This window comes from Mauremys reevesii, linkage group 1, assembly GCF_016161935.1.
Source record: "Mauremys reevesii isolate NIE-2019 linkage group 1, ASM1616193v1, whole genome shotgun sequence".
Lineage (NCBI taxonomy): Eukaryota > Metazoa > Chordata > Testudines > Geoemydidae > Mauremys > Mauremys reevesii.
This window is the reverse complement of record NC_052623.1, coordinates 150,256,977-150,274,728: the sequence shown is the minus strand read 5'-3', so window position 1 is coordinate 150,274,728 and position 17,752 is coordinate 150,256,977. Positions and strand designations below refer to the sequence as shown.

The 17,752-nt window shown below is 40.0% G+C and overlaps 1 protein-coding gene across 28 annotated transcripts in view; it reads left to right on the top strand.

Moving 5' to 3' along the window:
- Nucleotides 1–17,184, top strand: part of DMD (dystrophin) — a 2,035,724-nt gene extending 2,018,540 nt beyond the window's left edge. For 21 of the 28 annotated variants that reach the window (XM_039486264.1, XM_039486290.1, XM_039486308.1 and 18 more), the window contains one exon: nucleotides 14,754–17,184. In XM_039486264.1, coding sequence (XP_039342198.1) covers nucleotides 14,754–14,851 — 98 coding nt within the window. In that variant the 3' untranslated portion in view covers nucleotides 14,852–17,184. Of the gene's footprint in view, nucleotides 1–7,512; nucleotides 7,545–14,753 lie in introns of all 28 variants that reach the window. The other 7 variants (XM_039486496.1, XM_039486317.1, XM_039486300.1 and 4 more) reach the window with 2 other exon arrangements.
- Nucleotides 17,185–17,752: the final 568 nt, after the last annotated feature.

Here is a 17,752-nt window from a genome sequence, read left to right as displayed (position 1 = left end):
AGAATTGAATGGGAAAATGGATAATGGAAATAGAATCATACAGAAAACATTTTATCTAAGAAAATCTGCTGCAAAATACTTTCACCTAAGTTGATCTCCTTAACATGGTGAACAGATGTGAGCACTATATCCATCCCCAAATTTGCACCTATGATTTAGCCACCAGAAAGAGAGAGCCTGTTAAAGATACTAGCTTCTAAATCCATGTTTAGGCACCTAAAAAGAGTGCCCTGATTTTCAAAGATGCTGGGTATCTGCAGCTCCCATTGATTTCATTGGCATTTGTGTATACTCAGCACTCTGAAAATATCTTCCTACCTATTAATTTATGAGCCTAACCCAGTTTTTAAGACCGTGGCTCTTGTTCATTGTAGCAAACTTCCTAATCAGAGTTGATGGCAATTGAAGAATAATCATTTTGAAAATACGAGCATGTTTGGAATATGGTGGTCACATTTCAAAAGTCAACAATTAATGTCTTATTTAAGCTGCAGTAGTTATTTTCCTGTACTTAAAATAGGAAATTACCACACTATTTCAGATTCCACTCTGTGCTGACAGAGAGGAAAAAGGGTTTTTAATTTTATTTTTTTGCTATAAATTTTATAGTAAACTTCATTAATAAAGCTGACAGTATATAAATGATATACAGAACCTATTGCAAGCAGTGATATGCTGTAATTTGTAGTATATTAATTAGTGTTAGTACAGAAAACATTTTTCTGTATGACAAAACCTGCAGACATATCTCCTCTGCTACAATGATTAACACTCCCCACACACACCTTTCAAAATCCATGGATCCTACACATGCCTATCACAGCATGGGGTACACAGGCCCACTAATCCCATCTTTTTGTCTTATCACTGCAGAGGTGTTAACAGTCCACTCTACAATATGTAAATGGTCCTTTACAATATGTTCTAACTACTTATGCTAAACAATCCTTTCCACCTTGTATTTTGCGGTAACCTCTGGGTGTACCTGAGGAGGAGTGCCCTGTGACTCAAAAGCTTGTCTCTGTCACCAACAGAAGTTGGTCCAATAAAAGATATTACCTCAGTGCTTCTCAAAGCCGGTCCACCGCTTGTTCAGGAAAAGCCCCTGGCGGGCCGGGCCAGTTTGTTTACCTGCCGCGTCTGCAGGTTCGGCCGATCGCGGCTCCCACTGGACATGGTTCGCCGCTCCAGGCCAATGGGGGCTGCAGGAAGCAGCGCAGGCTGAGGGACATACTGGCCTCCGCTTCCCGTAGCTCCCATTGGCTTGGAGCGGCGAACCGCGGCCAGTGGGAGCTGCAATCGGCCAAACCTGCGGACACGGCAGGTAAACAAACTGGCCTGGCCCGCCAGGGGCTTTCCCTGAACAAGCGACGGACCAGCTTTGAGAAGCACTGTATTACCTGATCCATCTTGTCTGTCTAGGAATACATTAATTTTCTTAACACAAAGGAGAGATCAAATTTATGTAGTGGGCTGCATGGAGGTATCAGTTAAAATCATGGGTGAAGTTTAAAAATGGAAAAATTAGTCTAAATATCAGGGAAAGTGCCCTAAGAATGAGCTCCTATAAGGCTGTGAAATAACTTCGCAACAGAAAGATTTTATTCGTGACTTCCAAAACAAAAATTGAAATGATAAAATGTATAACAGGGACAAATCCCCAGTGGCAGGGAGTTGGGCTGGTGTTTTAATATGACTTTTCCATCTCTAACTTCTATGATAGTGAGCAGGTATATTAAAAAGAGTACCAAAACTTAGTAGCATTTATTTTGAATAGATTTTAGCACCTTTGTTGTAAAGGAAGTCTTGCAACATATAGAAAACTAAGCATATAGTCATAGAAATGCAGGGCTGGAAGGGTGTCACGGTTGGAAGGGACCCTGAGAAGATATCAAATCCAGCCCCCTGTGCTGTGGCAGGACCAAGTAAACTTAGACCACCCCTGACAGATATTTGTCCAACTTGTTTTTAAAAACCTCCAATGATGGGAATTCCACAACCTTCCTTGGAAGCCTGTTCCCAAGCTTAACTACCCTTATAGTTACAGAATTTTTCTTAATATCTAACCTGAATCTCCCTTGCCGCAGATTAAGCCCATTACTTCTTGTCCTTCCTTCAGTGGACGTGGAGAAGAGTTGATTACCATCCACTTTATAAAAGCCCATAACATATTTCTAGACTGTTATCAGCGCTGCCCCCACCCCCCGTCGTCTTTTCCCAAGATTAACATATGCCCCATTTTTGTTTTAAATCTTTCCTTACAGGTCAGGTTTTCTAAATCTTTTATCATTTTTTTGCTCTGCTCTGGACTCTCTCCAGTTTGTCCACATCTTTCTTAAAGTGTGGCACCCAAAATTGGACAGACTACTCCAGCTGAGGCCTCACAAATGCCAAGCAGAGTGGGACGACTACCTCAATGACATGCCTGTTAATTCACCCAGAGTATTAGCCTTGTTTGCAGCTGTATCACATTGTTTACTAATATTCACTTTGTGATCCACTATAACCCCCAAATCCTTTTCAGCAGAATTACCACCTAGCCAGTCATTTCCCATTTTGTAGTTGTGCATTTGATTTTTCCTTCCTAAGTGAAGCACTTTGTGGTTGTCTTTATTGAATTTCATCTTGTTGAATTCAGATCGTCAAGTTTCTCAAGGTCATTTTGAATTCTAATCGTGTTGTCCCAAGTGCTTGTAACCCCTCCCGGCTTGGTGTCATCTGCAGATTTTATAAGCATATCTCCATTCCATTATCCAAGTTATTAATGGAAATATTGAATAGTGATGGACACAGGACTGACCTTTGCAGAACCCCACATGATATGCCTTCCCAATCTGACAGTGAGCCAGTGATAACTACTCTTTCAGTACAGTCTTTCAAGCAGTTGTACACCCACATTATAATGTTTTCATCTAGACCACGTTTCCCTAGTGGTCAAAAGCCTTGGTAAAACCAAGATATTTCACATCTACTGCTTCCCTTGTATCCACTGGTCCAGTAACCTTGTCCAAGAAGGAAATTAGGTTGGTTTTGCATGATTTGTTCTTGACAAATCCATGCTGGCAATTCCTTATAACCTTCTTATTCTCCAGGAGCTTACAAATTGATTGTTTAATAATTCATTCCAGCTTCAGATTCACTACCAATTCTTTCCTGTTGGTCAGAATCAAGTCTAAAATAGCTGACCCTCTGGTTACTACTTCCACTTTCTGAAACAAAAAATTGTCCCCAATACATTGAAAATATATTGGAAATTTTGTGTTTTGCCATATTACATTTCTAACAGATGCCTCAGTAGTTAAAGTCTTCCATTGTTATCAGGACTTGTGTTTTGGATGTTTCTGTCTCATAGCTCATGTCTCAGTAAGTAGATCTTGGGAAAAGTAGGTGATGTCCCTGTATAGTTTTTTATAACTTTTTCTTTTTTAATTTAACCTTTCAGCAGTTTTTATACAGTACAGAAAGAACTCTGTGCTCCTTGAAGAGCCAAAGGTTGGTGCTGAAAGCAGTGTAATTTCTGCAGGGGGAATTTCTGCTGAGTACCTGATGATTGCTGTCCTTAAGGAATTTTCCTTTCCTTTTAATCTGAGGTTTCCCATCCATGTTCCCATTGCTGTGCTGCTCACAGCAAATTCACAGCTGCTGCAGCTGCCTCAGACAGCTGCTTTGCTAACTCAAAACAGATGTCAAAGCCAGAGGTCTGACATTTAGAGGAAATGTACTATTAAATACCACCTCAGTGGCTTATTTAGCCCTGCTAGATAATGGGCCACAGAGGAAAATGTTTTCACACTATACTTGTGCACAAATTACACAGTCTTCAAGGAGTTTATTTACAGTAGATAGAGATCTTGGCTTGACAAAGAAGCAGCAGCAATATGCGATTTTAAAAAATAAGGGCCAAGTTCAGTCCTAGTGTTTAGCAGATGAAACTCCACTGAAGTCAGTAGAACTGCACCTACTTAAAACAAATCTCATTGTGATCCACAATGTATTTTGTAGCTAAGGTTTGCAAATGCTGTTTATGAATGAACACAGAAGAACATTATCCTGAGCCCACTGAACTCAGTGGCAGAGTTTCTGTGGACTTCAGTGGTGCACAGTCAGGAGCTTAGATAATAAGGTGAAAAGAGTCATATAAGTACTTAGAAGAACATAAACCCAGTTGTAAATTACAATGTTTTTTTGGGTCAAAATTCAGTATTATTAATTTGTCGAAATACCATTTAATAAAAAAGGCCGCCTAGTATGGCTTACCTAGAAGAATTATGGTGAGCTCAGGGCAATAAATAAAAAATGGCACTGAAAATAGATTAATCATTTGCAAGTCGGTTTTCATTTCATTTTTTTATTCCACTTTTATGTACACACACACACAAACACACTTTCAGCAGTGCATTAGCTATGCTTGGATACTGATAAGTTGTGCAGCTAAATCCCTACTTCCAGCACTGAAAATGTATCCTATAATTTTCTGTATTTTGTCAGCAAAGCACTGGTATCATTGTTCAAACTCTCCTTTCCACATTTTACAGAATCAGTGGAAGAACTCTCTCAGCCACCATAAGCAGTGAATCTCACAGCTAACTCAGACCACGAAAGGAGTGCTTCTGCCCACTCCAGCCAGCATCCAGAAAGATGTCAGGTGCTGAACCTTCCCCATGACACCTGTGGTTCAGTTAGCCCCATGTAGCGAGATTCCTGAGGTCTTTCCAATACTTGAGTCCCTGATGGTAGCATACTGCAGTACTGGCTGAGCCTCTGTCACTGTTCCTTCAGTGGGACCTGAGGTTGCTTTCCACCTTTGAATACATAATCAGGCCATGATGAAATTGCTTGAGAATATAGTAATGAATTTCACGTGAAGTGCAAAAAGGTGTTATCTTGATATTAATACTGTTTGAAAACATTTTTCAAGGCTAGAATTTATTTTATTTTGGAGGTGGGATGGGGAAAGTGTGTCTTAAACTCTGGGAAGCCAATAACTTGGCTTGTTGCACATAAAAATGTAAATCTGCACTATAAATCTATTAGTTACAAACTCAGCTTACCATAATTGTTAACAAAATTCTTTCCCTCTTCATTTTCGAAAACAAAGTGTGTCCCCGTTCGTTCTTAGAATGACTGCTGAGAAGACAGACTAGAATTGGGCATGCTGTTTGGGAGTGATCTGAGTTTTACTGTTTCTCAGAAAATGTCCAGAAGAATCCCAGCTTATGTCATTAAGGGTGCTGTTATTTTATTTTACTTTTTGACTTTTTCCCTTTATTCTTTACGTGACACAATTAATAATTAGCATTTTAGGCTTCAATCCTGCAAAGACCCATGTATGTGCTTAATTTTACACCCTGTGAGTAGTCATGTTGACTTCAGTGGGACTAAACACAGTCCATAAAGTTAAACACATACATAAGTCTTTGCAAGATTTAGATGGTAAGCACTTTGGGGGTCCATACCTTCATGTATGATTTTACATGGCATGACTGGGGCCCTGGTTGTGACTGATGCCTCTGGAATTTACTACAGTACATTAGCTTGCAGGCCCTAATGTGAACCTCTTAATTTCTGTAAGCTGGAGTTCTGCATGGTGGTTGAGATGCAGCTACTGCACCACTTTTTGGAAAGTTTACATACAATATTTATGACAACTTTGGCCCCAAAACAGCCAGTCAGCTTTCAGGGTTGGGGAGTTTTTTGGATGAGACTTTGTGACTAGTGTATTTGAATGTGGATTTATAAAATAAACATGGTGGATTTTACCTTTTGCTGTGTGGGGACAGGGCATCAAGAAAGGATCTGAGGAGAAATTAGTACACATCGTATACATTTCACTGTATACAGGCTACCTCATTATCCTCCTTCAAATCCATCCTTAAAAAAAATCATCTTTGCAGTGATGCCTACAAAGAACTCAGTAACAGTTAGGCTGCTGGCATGCAGAGCCGCCCGGGAGGGGAGGGGGCAAGTGGGGCAATTTGCCTCGGGCCCTACAGGGGCCCCACGAGAGTTTTTTGGGGCCCCTGGAGCGGGGTCCTTTTACTCGCTCCGGGGGCCCCGGAAAACTCTCATGGGGCCCAGGCCCCCGGAGCTTCTTCCGCTCCGGGTCTTCGGCGGCAATTCTGCGGTGGGGGCCCCCCGCTGCGCCGAAGACCCCAGGCCCCCTGAATCCTCTGAGTGGCCCTGCTGGCATGTCAGAATCACTGCCTGCCACCGGTATTGTCTTGTTGTTTCCTCATACTCTCCTGTATTTCTGTATTCATCTGGTATCTCTTGTGTTATATCTAGATTGTAGAAAGACAAGGTGGATGAGGTACTATCGTTTATTGGACCAGCTTCTGTTGTTGAGAGAGACAAGCTTTTGAGCTTACACAGAAGAGCTCTGTGCAGATCGAAAGTTTGTGTCTCTCACTAACAAGTTGGTCCAATAAAAGATAGTACCTCACCCACCTTGTCTCTGTAATATTTTGGGACCAACCTTGCATACCTAAATTGTAAGCTCTTTGGGGCAGGGCCCCAGTTTGTTCTGTGTTTTACAGTGCCCAGCACAGTGGTATCCTGGTCCCTGGCTAGCTGCTACAATACTACAAACAACAACAACATAGCAGTGATAACGTAAAGAGTAGCACAGTTCTTCATGTTACCAGGGTGTATATATTTTGACAGAGGTTGTGTGGTTGAGAAGGACAGGGTGCCTCATATTGATGGAGAGCTTGAGTATCATTCAAGAGAAGTTTGTCCAGGCAAAAATATGTACCAAGCCCCGTGAATGAGATCTTTGATCCCCTGAGTAAAGGGCAATTTCTCAGATATTTCATTACATCCAAAGTCTATAAGAAACCTGCTTGATTCTTGGTCAGTTCCTAAACCCTTTTTCCTTCATCTCCATTTGAAAAATTTCACCTTTCTTTCCCTCTCTTGCCACCCATCCTCTTTGTGTTCTTAGTAAGCTTCCCAAAATGGACACCAATGTCTTGATGTTACACAAAATATTCATCTTTAACATGTGTACAAGAATACATTAGAGTGGCAATAGGTGCAAAAGTAGGATATTCAGAGCAGAATAAACGCCGTAAAGTCTGAGTGAATTAATTATGAAGTCAGAGAGAGAAGATTTTAGCACAAATGTTAGCTAGTAGGAATACTTGAAATCAATATAATCATATTGCTCACTTAGAAAATGGATTTAGAACATCACTGCCTTCCTCTCCTCGGTGAAAGGTTTTATTTGGCTGATTTCAGTAGACTTCATAACTGCTTCTATACTTGGCTATGTTAAAAGCAATAAGCAAGGATTTTTATATTTACTCTTGATTTGATCAACACTCAACTGCCAGTGGTGTTAAAAGCACTGTAGTCCTTCACTTTATTAAAAAAAATTAGATTTATTATTATATTATGCCTGTATTAAATTCCTAAGTGGAGGCTGAAGTGTCTTTGTCAATATAAATTACTATTGATTTATTTGTGGCTTTGTTTTTCTTTCCTTTCTGCTACCTTTGACTGTTACTAAAGGAAGAAATGCCCCCGGAAAGCCAGTAAGAGAGGTTAGTGAGATTCAGGCTAACTGTGACAAACAGAAGCCATGGCATCTTGCTCTCTGTGTCCGGCGTTTGTGTGGCAGCTGTGTAGCTTATTTGTTTTTATTTAGTTTTTGTTTTGTTTCCCTGAGTGCATGCCACAATATACAATGCCTCTCAACTTTCAATGGGGAAACTGTTAGAGCAGCAGTGTGCCTCACTTCCGAGCCCCACAAAGATGGAAACTCAGGGGATAACAGAAGATGAGACTATATTAAAATAAAGCCGTTATGTGACACACATGGTCAGAAGTAATAATCTGTCACTGGCATGTTCCTGTCCATAAGCAGAATTGTTTTATAAATATCTATAGAATCAAGGTAAATAGGTTTTTCCTTTAGAATACTGAAGGTTGAGAGGTATGAAAAACTCACACTTTTTTTTTTTAATTTGCAAATTCAGTTTTGCACAATAAGGAATGCTGCTAACATCCACCGACTTCACAGTGCTGCATTCAATTATATAAAGGAATAAAGGTATTTGCTGTGTGCTTTAGAAATGATCGGTTTGAGAAAAAATGCCTTTTTATAATGCTCTGAGCTTTCAGAATTCATACTTCTCTGCCTATTACTGAGTGAAAATGTTTTGTGCTGTGTTGTCATATTACCTTTTTAAATATTTCTAGTGAACTTTTTTTATTGTTAAGCAATTCTTTGTACTCCTAAAGGCATAATGTTCGAACGATGAAATGCCCAATGAAATGATTATGAAAGATAAAATATTCAGAAGCTACCTTAGTGTAATTACAGATAGCTGTGAAATGAACTTGCAGAAAATCATGCTGGAAGGTGCTTAGAATGAACGAATCAGGAATTAAAAAGGTGGCCTAACTGTGGGATGTTACTGTACCTGCAATGGGGAGAGACTAAGGCTATGGCTACACTTGCATTTCAAAGCGCTGCCGCGGCAGCGCTTTGAAGCGCTAAGTGTAGTCAAAGCGCCAGCGCTGGGAGAAAACTCTCCCAGCGCTGTCCGTACTCCACTTCCCTGTGGGGAATAACGGACAGCGCTGGGAGCGCGGCTCCCAGCGCTGGGGCTTTGACTACACTGGCGCTTTGTAGCGCCGCAATTTGCAGCGCTGCAGAGGGTGTGTTTTCACACCCTGCTGCAGCGCTGCAAATTTGTAAGTGTAGCCAAGTCCTAATAGTGACATACTCAGACTGCGTCTACACTGGGGTTGGGGGAGGGGCGGGGTTTAGCCATCAGAGTAGCTACACTACTATGGCTGACCATGCTACACTGGCGTAAATGGCGACTTGCACTGATACAGTTTCCCTGGGGTGAGTTGCACTTGTACAGCCATTTGCACTGGACAGCTATATCGGTGACTAAACACTTCACTGTAGATTAGGGTGACCAGATGTCCCAGTTGTATAGGAGCACTCCAGATTTTTGGATCTTTTTCTTATATAGGCTCCTATTCCCCCCCCCACCCCCCCAATTTTTCACACTTGCTGTCTGGTCACCCTACTGTAGATCAGCCTTTCCTCAAGGGAGATATCTGGTGCTTGCTTATTAACTTGTTCATCAACAGAGTATCTGACACTTCATCAAGCAGATTGCACCTGTTTAAAAATTCTATGGAAATGATTTGGTATTCAATTCTGCTAATTAATGGCCCTTAAGAACTGATGATTAGGCTCCATTTGAGCAGAACAGGCCCTTGATGCTGATTGTCGTTGTCTTTGGTTATATTTCCATACATCATTAACAAAGACAAAATGCAGGGGGGGTGTGTGTGTAAAATAGCCTTTAAAAAAAACTGCCGCTGCCCTGGCTTTAGAGAGTATGCAATTCCTAAGTACTGAAAATCCACTGGCCTAATCCTACAAAGTACTGAGCACCTCCAAGGAAATGTTCAGCACCCTCAACTCTTGTTTCAACTCAGCGGGAGTTAAGGGTGCTCAGCAATTGGCAGGATTGAGAGCTATCTTCTCGTACTCAGACCACATGTACATGAAGTCTCCATGCTAAAAAATATTTCTCTGTCTAGTTATAGTGTAGCTTTAGGTTTACATGTCAGTCAATTTGTGTGAAGCCACCTTGCAATTAAAACACAAGTAGATTTTGTTCCTCTTATTCATGTTGAGTAGTGCCTTACTCTGTGAGTAGTCCCATTGATTTCAAGATGCTACTCAATCTGAATTATAGATTATTAGGGTTGGAAGGGACCTCAGGAGATCATCTAGTCCAACCCCCTGCTCAAAGCAGGACCAATCCCCAAATGGCCTCCTCAAGGATTGAACTCACAACCCTGGGTTTAGCAGGCCAATGCTCAAGCCACTGAGCTATCCCTCCCCTCCATAAGGCTGTCAGAATCTGACCCACCAACAGGGAGGATTGTTCATGGGTTGAGGCCTGGGGTTAGAAATTTGCACTGCAGAAATACAGACAGTATTGTGTTTGGGGGTTTTTAATTTACTTTCTGGCCTGTCTTTAGAGTCTGAACACTGCACATTTATTTCTGTAACAAGCTGCAGTGCAAGATTGATATTCAATTACTGTATCCTCCCCCGGGGGCCTTAATTCCAATACAGCCTCTAAAGCAAATTCAGCAGATACGGTACATATCATGCTGTATGTGACTAAAAATGATGCAGTTAATGTCTACAGAAATATACTGTTGTCCTGCTTTCAAGGCAAGTACACATGTATTATTGTTCACTCCATTTGTACAAGACTAGGTTAAATTAACACTTTCCATGTCTCTTTTTCCTCTGTTGTTACATTTTGAAGCTGATCGTGATGTTTTTAAACAATGTTTTTTCATCCTTGGAGAGCCACTAGCACTGAGAAAGTTTTTTGTCTTTAATGTGATGTTACAAAAAAATGAAAGTGGAATTAATGATGTCTTTGACAGCTCAGTTATATTAAAATAATAATAATCCTATGTGAGACCCTGGTTTAGACTGTTCTGTTTTCATTTATTAAATGTTTTTGGGGCCAGCATTTTTTCCTGCATCTTAATAAGGAATATAGAAATGTTGTATTTCAGGTGGTTCCAGTAAACAAGAATACAACAGAAGTGTAACAACAGTCCTCCTGGTATAGGCATTATAGATGACGCACACACGCATGTGTAGTGCACATATGGCCAGGAAAGCCGTGCTTGTATTGTTCTCAAATCCCAATGGTCTTGAGAGAATAAATCACCCCGCACACCCACATTGCCTTTCTCACCTGCATGGTTGAAGAAGGGCTATTTGAGTTGGAACTGGGCCTGCAGCCGATGAGGACAGCAAGGGCTACTCACCTCTTACCTCCCCCACCCTTACCCTACGAACAAGGGGATACAGAGAGTAGGAGGATCTGGAAGAATGAGCTGTAATGATGCAGAAAAGATGTGCAGTAACTTACTCCCCCATCCTGAACAAGTGGGGGCAAGGGATGGCATTGTGAATCTGAATCACCACTCAGGCTGGGCAGTGACAGGCCCTCCTTTACTCAGGGCAGACTGTACATTTATTTGCAGGCTATTCCTCTGTTAAGGTAATTTTTATTGTTCTTGTAGATGTTGCTAATCTCCACCCACAGAAATTACATCGCTAATTCTAATGTATTTTCAGTGCTAATATACCATACTAGCAAGTAGTGGGGGGGGGTGGCGTGGGAGGGGAAACACGGGGAGATCAAAAACTGAAAAACAGCAAGTGGGTTTAAAAATAATGGGGTGGCCGCAACAAAAAATATGTCATGGTATACCATACTGGAGAAAGTTTTTGTTATTGCCACTTATATGGGATGACCTACATAACTTGTTCTTGGCTCCAAACACATGGGAGTAGTTGTGATAATCCCAAAAGTACAGCCACAGCAATTTAAAGAATTATTGCACTATTGTTATACTATTTGGATATAATAATAGACTACAAGGTGGTGTCTGGATGCATAAAGGTTTCATTGGCCCTCATTTTGGATGCCTGCATAACTCATTCATTATGTTACATTTTGTTTGCTTATGCCACGGTTTAGAAAATATTTTATTGTTAATTTTTTTGATTAATGTTATTGTTGCTCATCCTCTACCTGTAAAATCAGGTTTCCTTAGTTACCAGAGCTCTGAATGACAGAAAAAAATAGTATGAACAAATATTAAACATTTCTAAAAAGGATCTAAAATAGGTTTTCCATAAATCCAGGGAATGGGGATTTAAGGTCTGATATCTTGGTCTGCCAGGGCTAGAAATGAACGATGTTATAGCACTTGAAAAACTGGAATCCCAGAATTGTTTCTAGTAACAGCAGATCACAAGATAGCTGAGTGTGACTCTGGGATCACTGACAGTTTTAATATTGCCACTTATTGATGTTTGGCCATTATAATTTTCGGTCCCTCCGAGTCCATGGTTTGGGGTAGATGTGAGTGAAGAAATAATTTTGTGTTTAGGTGCTTTAAAGACTAAAATAGAGGCTGTTTGAAAGTAGCTTGCAGGACTGAAGTGTTCAGTGGACTGTTTCAGATTTTGCAGATCAATCCAAATGTATGCCAATAAAACCTTTATACCATGCCATACATACGCATGTAAATATGTCAGAAAGGCAGAGCACATAGTGACAGCTACCGTTCTTTTTCTGTAAGCACCTTCATTTCAAAAGGTGTTTTTTACTCATTTTTGACTTACTCAAATTTTCCAGTATTGAAATCCGCCAGAGCTAGAGCTCTCTATATCAATATTTATTTATTTAAAAGGTTGAGCAAAAATGATTCCGCTGTTTTTGCATCGGCAGGGAGGGAGGAAAAAATACCCTATTTTTTCAGATTAGAAGTGTGAATGTGTAACTTGTGAAAGGTGCCGCATGGATAGTCCAGGAGGCTGAAATCTTTTATTTATCCACAGCAAAGGAGGCAGTGTTGCAAACTTCCTTACACAGCCCTTATTATAGTTACTAGCCTTGTGAAATGATCAGTGCCAGCAGTGACATGTTAGCTGATGTCCTGTGGCCGTTCAGTCTTTGATGTTGCTGGTCAACATAAAGCAAGGATGCCAGTTTACGATGATACCAGGAACTGGACAGAGACTGCAAATATTATTTCATGGAGGCCACAAGGTAGCAGTTAGATTATGATAATGTTTGGTCACTACTGACTTAGCTGGATTTGAACTGTCTACTTACAGCTGAAAGCCTCTTAATACCAATTATCAATTGTGTGAGCCAGCTTTTAGGGTTTGTTGTTTCTAAAGTTTCTATTTTGCCATCTGCAGCATAGAGCAGCATCCTTTGGTCTTTTTCACAAAAGCGAAAGAGAGAGACTGAACAGGGAAAGGAGGGTGAATTGTTCATTTTATCCTGACTCTACATCTTGCAGGGTTGCTCACTACCTCATTCTCTCTCATACTTTATCTAATTTAAATTAAAATCACCAATGAGAATACATTTAACATTCTCTTCCTAAATGCAACTATGAACATCCCAAAGCCACAGCATTGGTAGAATCTGCTCAGGAGGCCAATGATGGCAATATAGCTAAGGTAGCGTAGAGGTTAGGATAGAGGAGCATTGCCAGAATTGTGTGCGGAAGTTTACATAAATACTGGGCTGTGTCATGATTGGTTCAAGCAAGTGATATTAGCCCCTCAATTTTATGAGCATTGAACTGATTCCTTTACACAGTAAATGAATTTAAAATTTAAATGATTTACTTTAAAGTTTCTGTCCCACAAGTTTTAATTAATTCAGCTCTACCATCTTGATACCGCAGAAATGTCAGCAGTGCGTGATTATCTATATACTGTAATATTTAGGCACAACAGTTTAAAGAAAGAGTCTGACCTTAACTCCTAGTATCTTTCCTTTGTAAGCTTGATTTACTCCACTTGAGTGGGGAAGTGTAAAATGTATGCCCTGCGTCAGGAGAGGCAGCTGCATCAGTGCGGAAAGTCATCCACTAGGGTGGGACGTTTTAGTTGATGGGACCAGGATGATGAGTGTCCTGATCCTGTCCTATCCTCGACTGACTCCTCTCACTTTGTGGACTGTGCCAAGCAATTCTGGGTGCTCCTGTGTTCCGCATCCTGTTGTAACTCTTCTCTGAACAGACTTTCTACCCCCAGAGTTCTTGGTGACTCAAAAACTCTTCACGCTATTTCAGCATATCTTTGTATGAGTTTAATATAAAGTAGTACTTAGTTATTGGTTAATAAAAAGTTAAAATGCCCTGAAGGTAGCTCTAGTAATGACCTAACCCATCTGTGATATATAACCAAGTGATATTTCAGGATCTCACATTGATACCAGTGACTAGAGCTGAGCAAATAAACCACAGTAAATAATGTATCTGATAAATGTAGCCTCTTTTGCTGCTAGTGGAGTATCCACAAACAGATGGCAGTTTCCTTGAATACATTTATTTGAAAGGATTTAGGGAATGTAGTTGTGAATTGTTTTTAATCCTCTAGTTGGATCACAAACAGTTTTAGACTAGGGCCTGATTCACATTGATTTCAAGGGTATGTCTACACTGCAGTTAGACACCCATGGTTGGCCCAGGCCAGCTGGCTCAGGCTAAGGGGCTGTTTCATTGCAATGTAGACTTCTGGGCTTGGGCTAGAGCCTCCGCTGTAGGACCCTAAACGGTGAGAGGGTCCCAGAGCTCAGGCTGCAGCCCAAGCCCAAGTCAGCTGGCACAGGCCAGCCACGTATTTTTATTTGCAGACATACCCTAACTGACTTTGGATTATTCCCTAGTCAAGCTGTGTTAGTCCGGTTGTTTTTTATTCACTGATCGGAGTGATCAAGCACTTCCAGCACCCGTTTAATACATGTGCAAATCTAAAATGTGGTTTATGTGGATACTTATGCATGTGACTTTGAAATTTGCTTGCCATGAATATTCCTGCCAATACGACTTGAGCACTTGTACGTGTTTGGAAAGCAAGCATTGCCAAAGTGCATTACTGTACAAATTTAAAGCAGGGTTGGTTGTGATATTTCTGCAAGATTCACCGAGCTCTTCTAACAATTGTGCTATGAATGTCACACTATCACAAATGACTTTTTATATGTGTTGTAGTATGGGGATTTTTAGGTACAATGTGCCATGTTGTACTCAGCATGAAATTGTGCAGAGATATACATGGAGAGTGATGTGTGTCTACTTCACTTATACGTAATGTTCATAACAATTCACTGTTCTGTCCGTTATTAATGTCCTTTTCTTTGCCTTTTGTTTTTCAGGCCACAATGTAGAGAGCCTTTTCCACATGGCAGATGACTTGGGCAGAGCAATGGAAACCTTAGTTACAGTGATGACTGATGACAAGGCATTAGAATAGCAAGATGTGTTTTACAACTTCAGGCGTCCCGCATGGTTTTTATAAAATTCATACAACAAAGAGGATTAGACTGTAAGAGTTTACAAGAAAACAAATCTATATTTTTGTGAAGAGTAGTGGTACTATACTGTAGATTTCAGTAGTTTCCTAAGTCTGTTATTGTTTTGTTAACAATGGCAGGTTTTACACGTCTATGCAATTGTACAAAAATTATAAGAAAACAACATGTAAAATCTTGATAGCTAAATAACTTGCCATTTCTTTATATGGAACGCATTTCGGGTTGTTTAAAAACATTTATAACAGTTATAAAGAGAGATTGTAAACTAAAGTGTGCTTTATAAAAAAAATTGTTTATAGAAACCCCCTTTAAAAAAAACAAACAAAAAAATGGAGGCAATGCATTTATTTAGTATCATTTCAGCTCTGTAACTGTACCAGAGATGTATTCATGTTCTGTGTTCTTTTCCCTGCTTATCAGAGAAAGTCTTTTCTGCAGCAACACCAAAACAACTGACTTACCTTTCACGTTGTTTTTTGTCTAAGGTTGGCTTAAAAAAAAATCTTCCTAACTTCCAACTGAGGTAGTTTTTCCACCTCTTTCCAGATAAAATTAAGGATTACATTAATCATCCAGCTAGTCTGCAATAATGAAATGAAAGAGCACATTACATGACAATGCTCTCTTCAGAGCTTGCAAAACTAAATTGTAAATCGAATTAATATCCTATACTCCAGCTGTTTCTTCTGCCGACTAAAATCCTGAATGTTATAGTAAAGAAACATAGGAATTGCCTTACCGGATTAAACCTTTGGACCTTATTGTCCGGTATCCTGCCTCTGGCAGCGGCCAGCACATGATGCTTCAGCAGAAGTTTGATATGCTTCCTCCCCACCCATAATGCCATCTTTCTGAGATGCTGTAGGTGGAGGGAAGGAGATTCCTTACTGACCCCCTGCTGGTGATCAGCTTCTGCCTAGAAGCACGAAGTGATTGTTCATATATCATCATAGATTGCATAGCTACCAGTGTTATTAATTATCATAAAGTTACCCAATATTTGTGTGGGGGAGGGGGGGGTGTGACACATCCACAATATCTATCTCAACCCCTTGTGGCAGCAAGTTCCAAGGAGTCACAGAGTTTAAAGCTTTGGGGGGCAGTGTAAAAAATTACTACTGTTTCTGTATGATAAGCAGTTGAAGGTGCCACACTGTTCCATGAAATGTTCATCAGCAAAACAAGGTTCTTCCCATCCCCGTCCCCTCAATATTTGTTCTTCCCCATTTTTTTCTGCAAGTAATACCGCACAATTCACAATGACTTGGGAGAGGGAGAACAGAAAATAGATTAAACGGTTCAACAGCAACTCATTAGGGTAGGTTGGGGTGTGAGGTGCTGTTAGCAAAAGCTTTACCATTTCATTTTCTTGTATCAGCTTTTAATTTCCTTTTAAAACACACAGAAATACACCATCAGACTTACATTACTTTGCAAGGGTAAAAATCTGTTACCTCTTCTTGTACGAAGTGTAATTAAAAGTTGAGAGAGAGTTTATTTTATTTTGAATGCTAGTTAACATTGAACATGGCTAGTCATGCTATTTCTACCTCACTTTGGTTTTGTGGTGTTCCTGACAATTACGTACAGATGTTACATTGTCACCACTTGTCCATTGTGTGAACCGGTCTCATCATTTAATACTAATACCTTAAAAGAAATCCAGATCACTTTCATGATAATGAGTTGTTTAAATGCTTTATTTACAGTGGGTACCCTGTTTACTTCTGACTGCCTTTCTTCAGGAAAGTTCAAATCAAGATATAAGGGAATGGATTTGTTTTTCTTTCTTTCTTTTGTGCTTGTAAGTTAAACCTCTTTAAAAAATCAGAGGTAAAAGGCTTGCACGATTGTTTTCATCAGGGTTTTATTTTGGTTGGTTTTTATTTTCTAGACATTAGTTTTGGAGTGAGTCTGTTAAAAATATTTTAAAAATTGAGAGCTTTATTGCTGCTTTTTTAGCATAATTTGGGAATTATTTCATGTTCCTTATAACCACAAAGTATTAAACTGTAAAACATAATCATTGTAATTGACTACATAAATATCATATGGCATGTTATTTCATTGTTACTCGGTACTGGTTTATTACTTGGGTATCATAAAATATTGTGTTTTAACACCAACACTGTAACATTTACTAATTTTTTTATAAACTTCAGTTTTACTGCATTTTTCACAACATATCAAATTTCACCAAATATATGCCTTACTATTGTATTATATACTGCTTTACTGTGTATATCAATAAAGCACGCAATTATGTTATTAATCTTTATGGAAGTGCAGCATTTATTTAGTGGCTTGCTTTTCCGGTAAGCCATTCTTTTATTGAGCTCCACTGGGTGACATGCCATCTAGTCTATCCCTAAATGTACTCCATATTCCCCTCAACAAAGTACTCAGTGGGCTGGATGCCAAGGGCAGCACCCATAGAAATCCCACATCATCTGGTAGAAGGGGCAGGGAACCTCAGCTGTCTCTCAGAGGGGTTGTTTTGTAACATGGGGCTAAGCTAAGGCATAAAGCTCATACCAGCACTACCCATTCAGAACAGGCCATTACACCTTGAATGTAAACAAAATTCGGTTCAATCCCTGAATATTTTTGTTGTGTGAAGCAGCTGTAAAATCCACATTGCTGGAATTATTTCTAATCCTTCCCCTCCACACAGACTCCTTTCTTTGGCTTTGTACTTTCCCTCTCAAGGTCTCTACCTACTTTCTTCAGTGTTTGTCTACAGGCATTGCCACAGTGGGTTAGAAATATCTATTGACACTCCAGGGAGACATTGGGCTGGTATTGCTTTTCCCTTATTATTGCTCTTTCTTGTTAGCGTG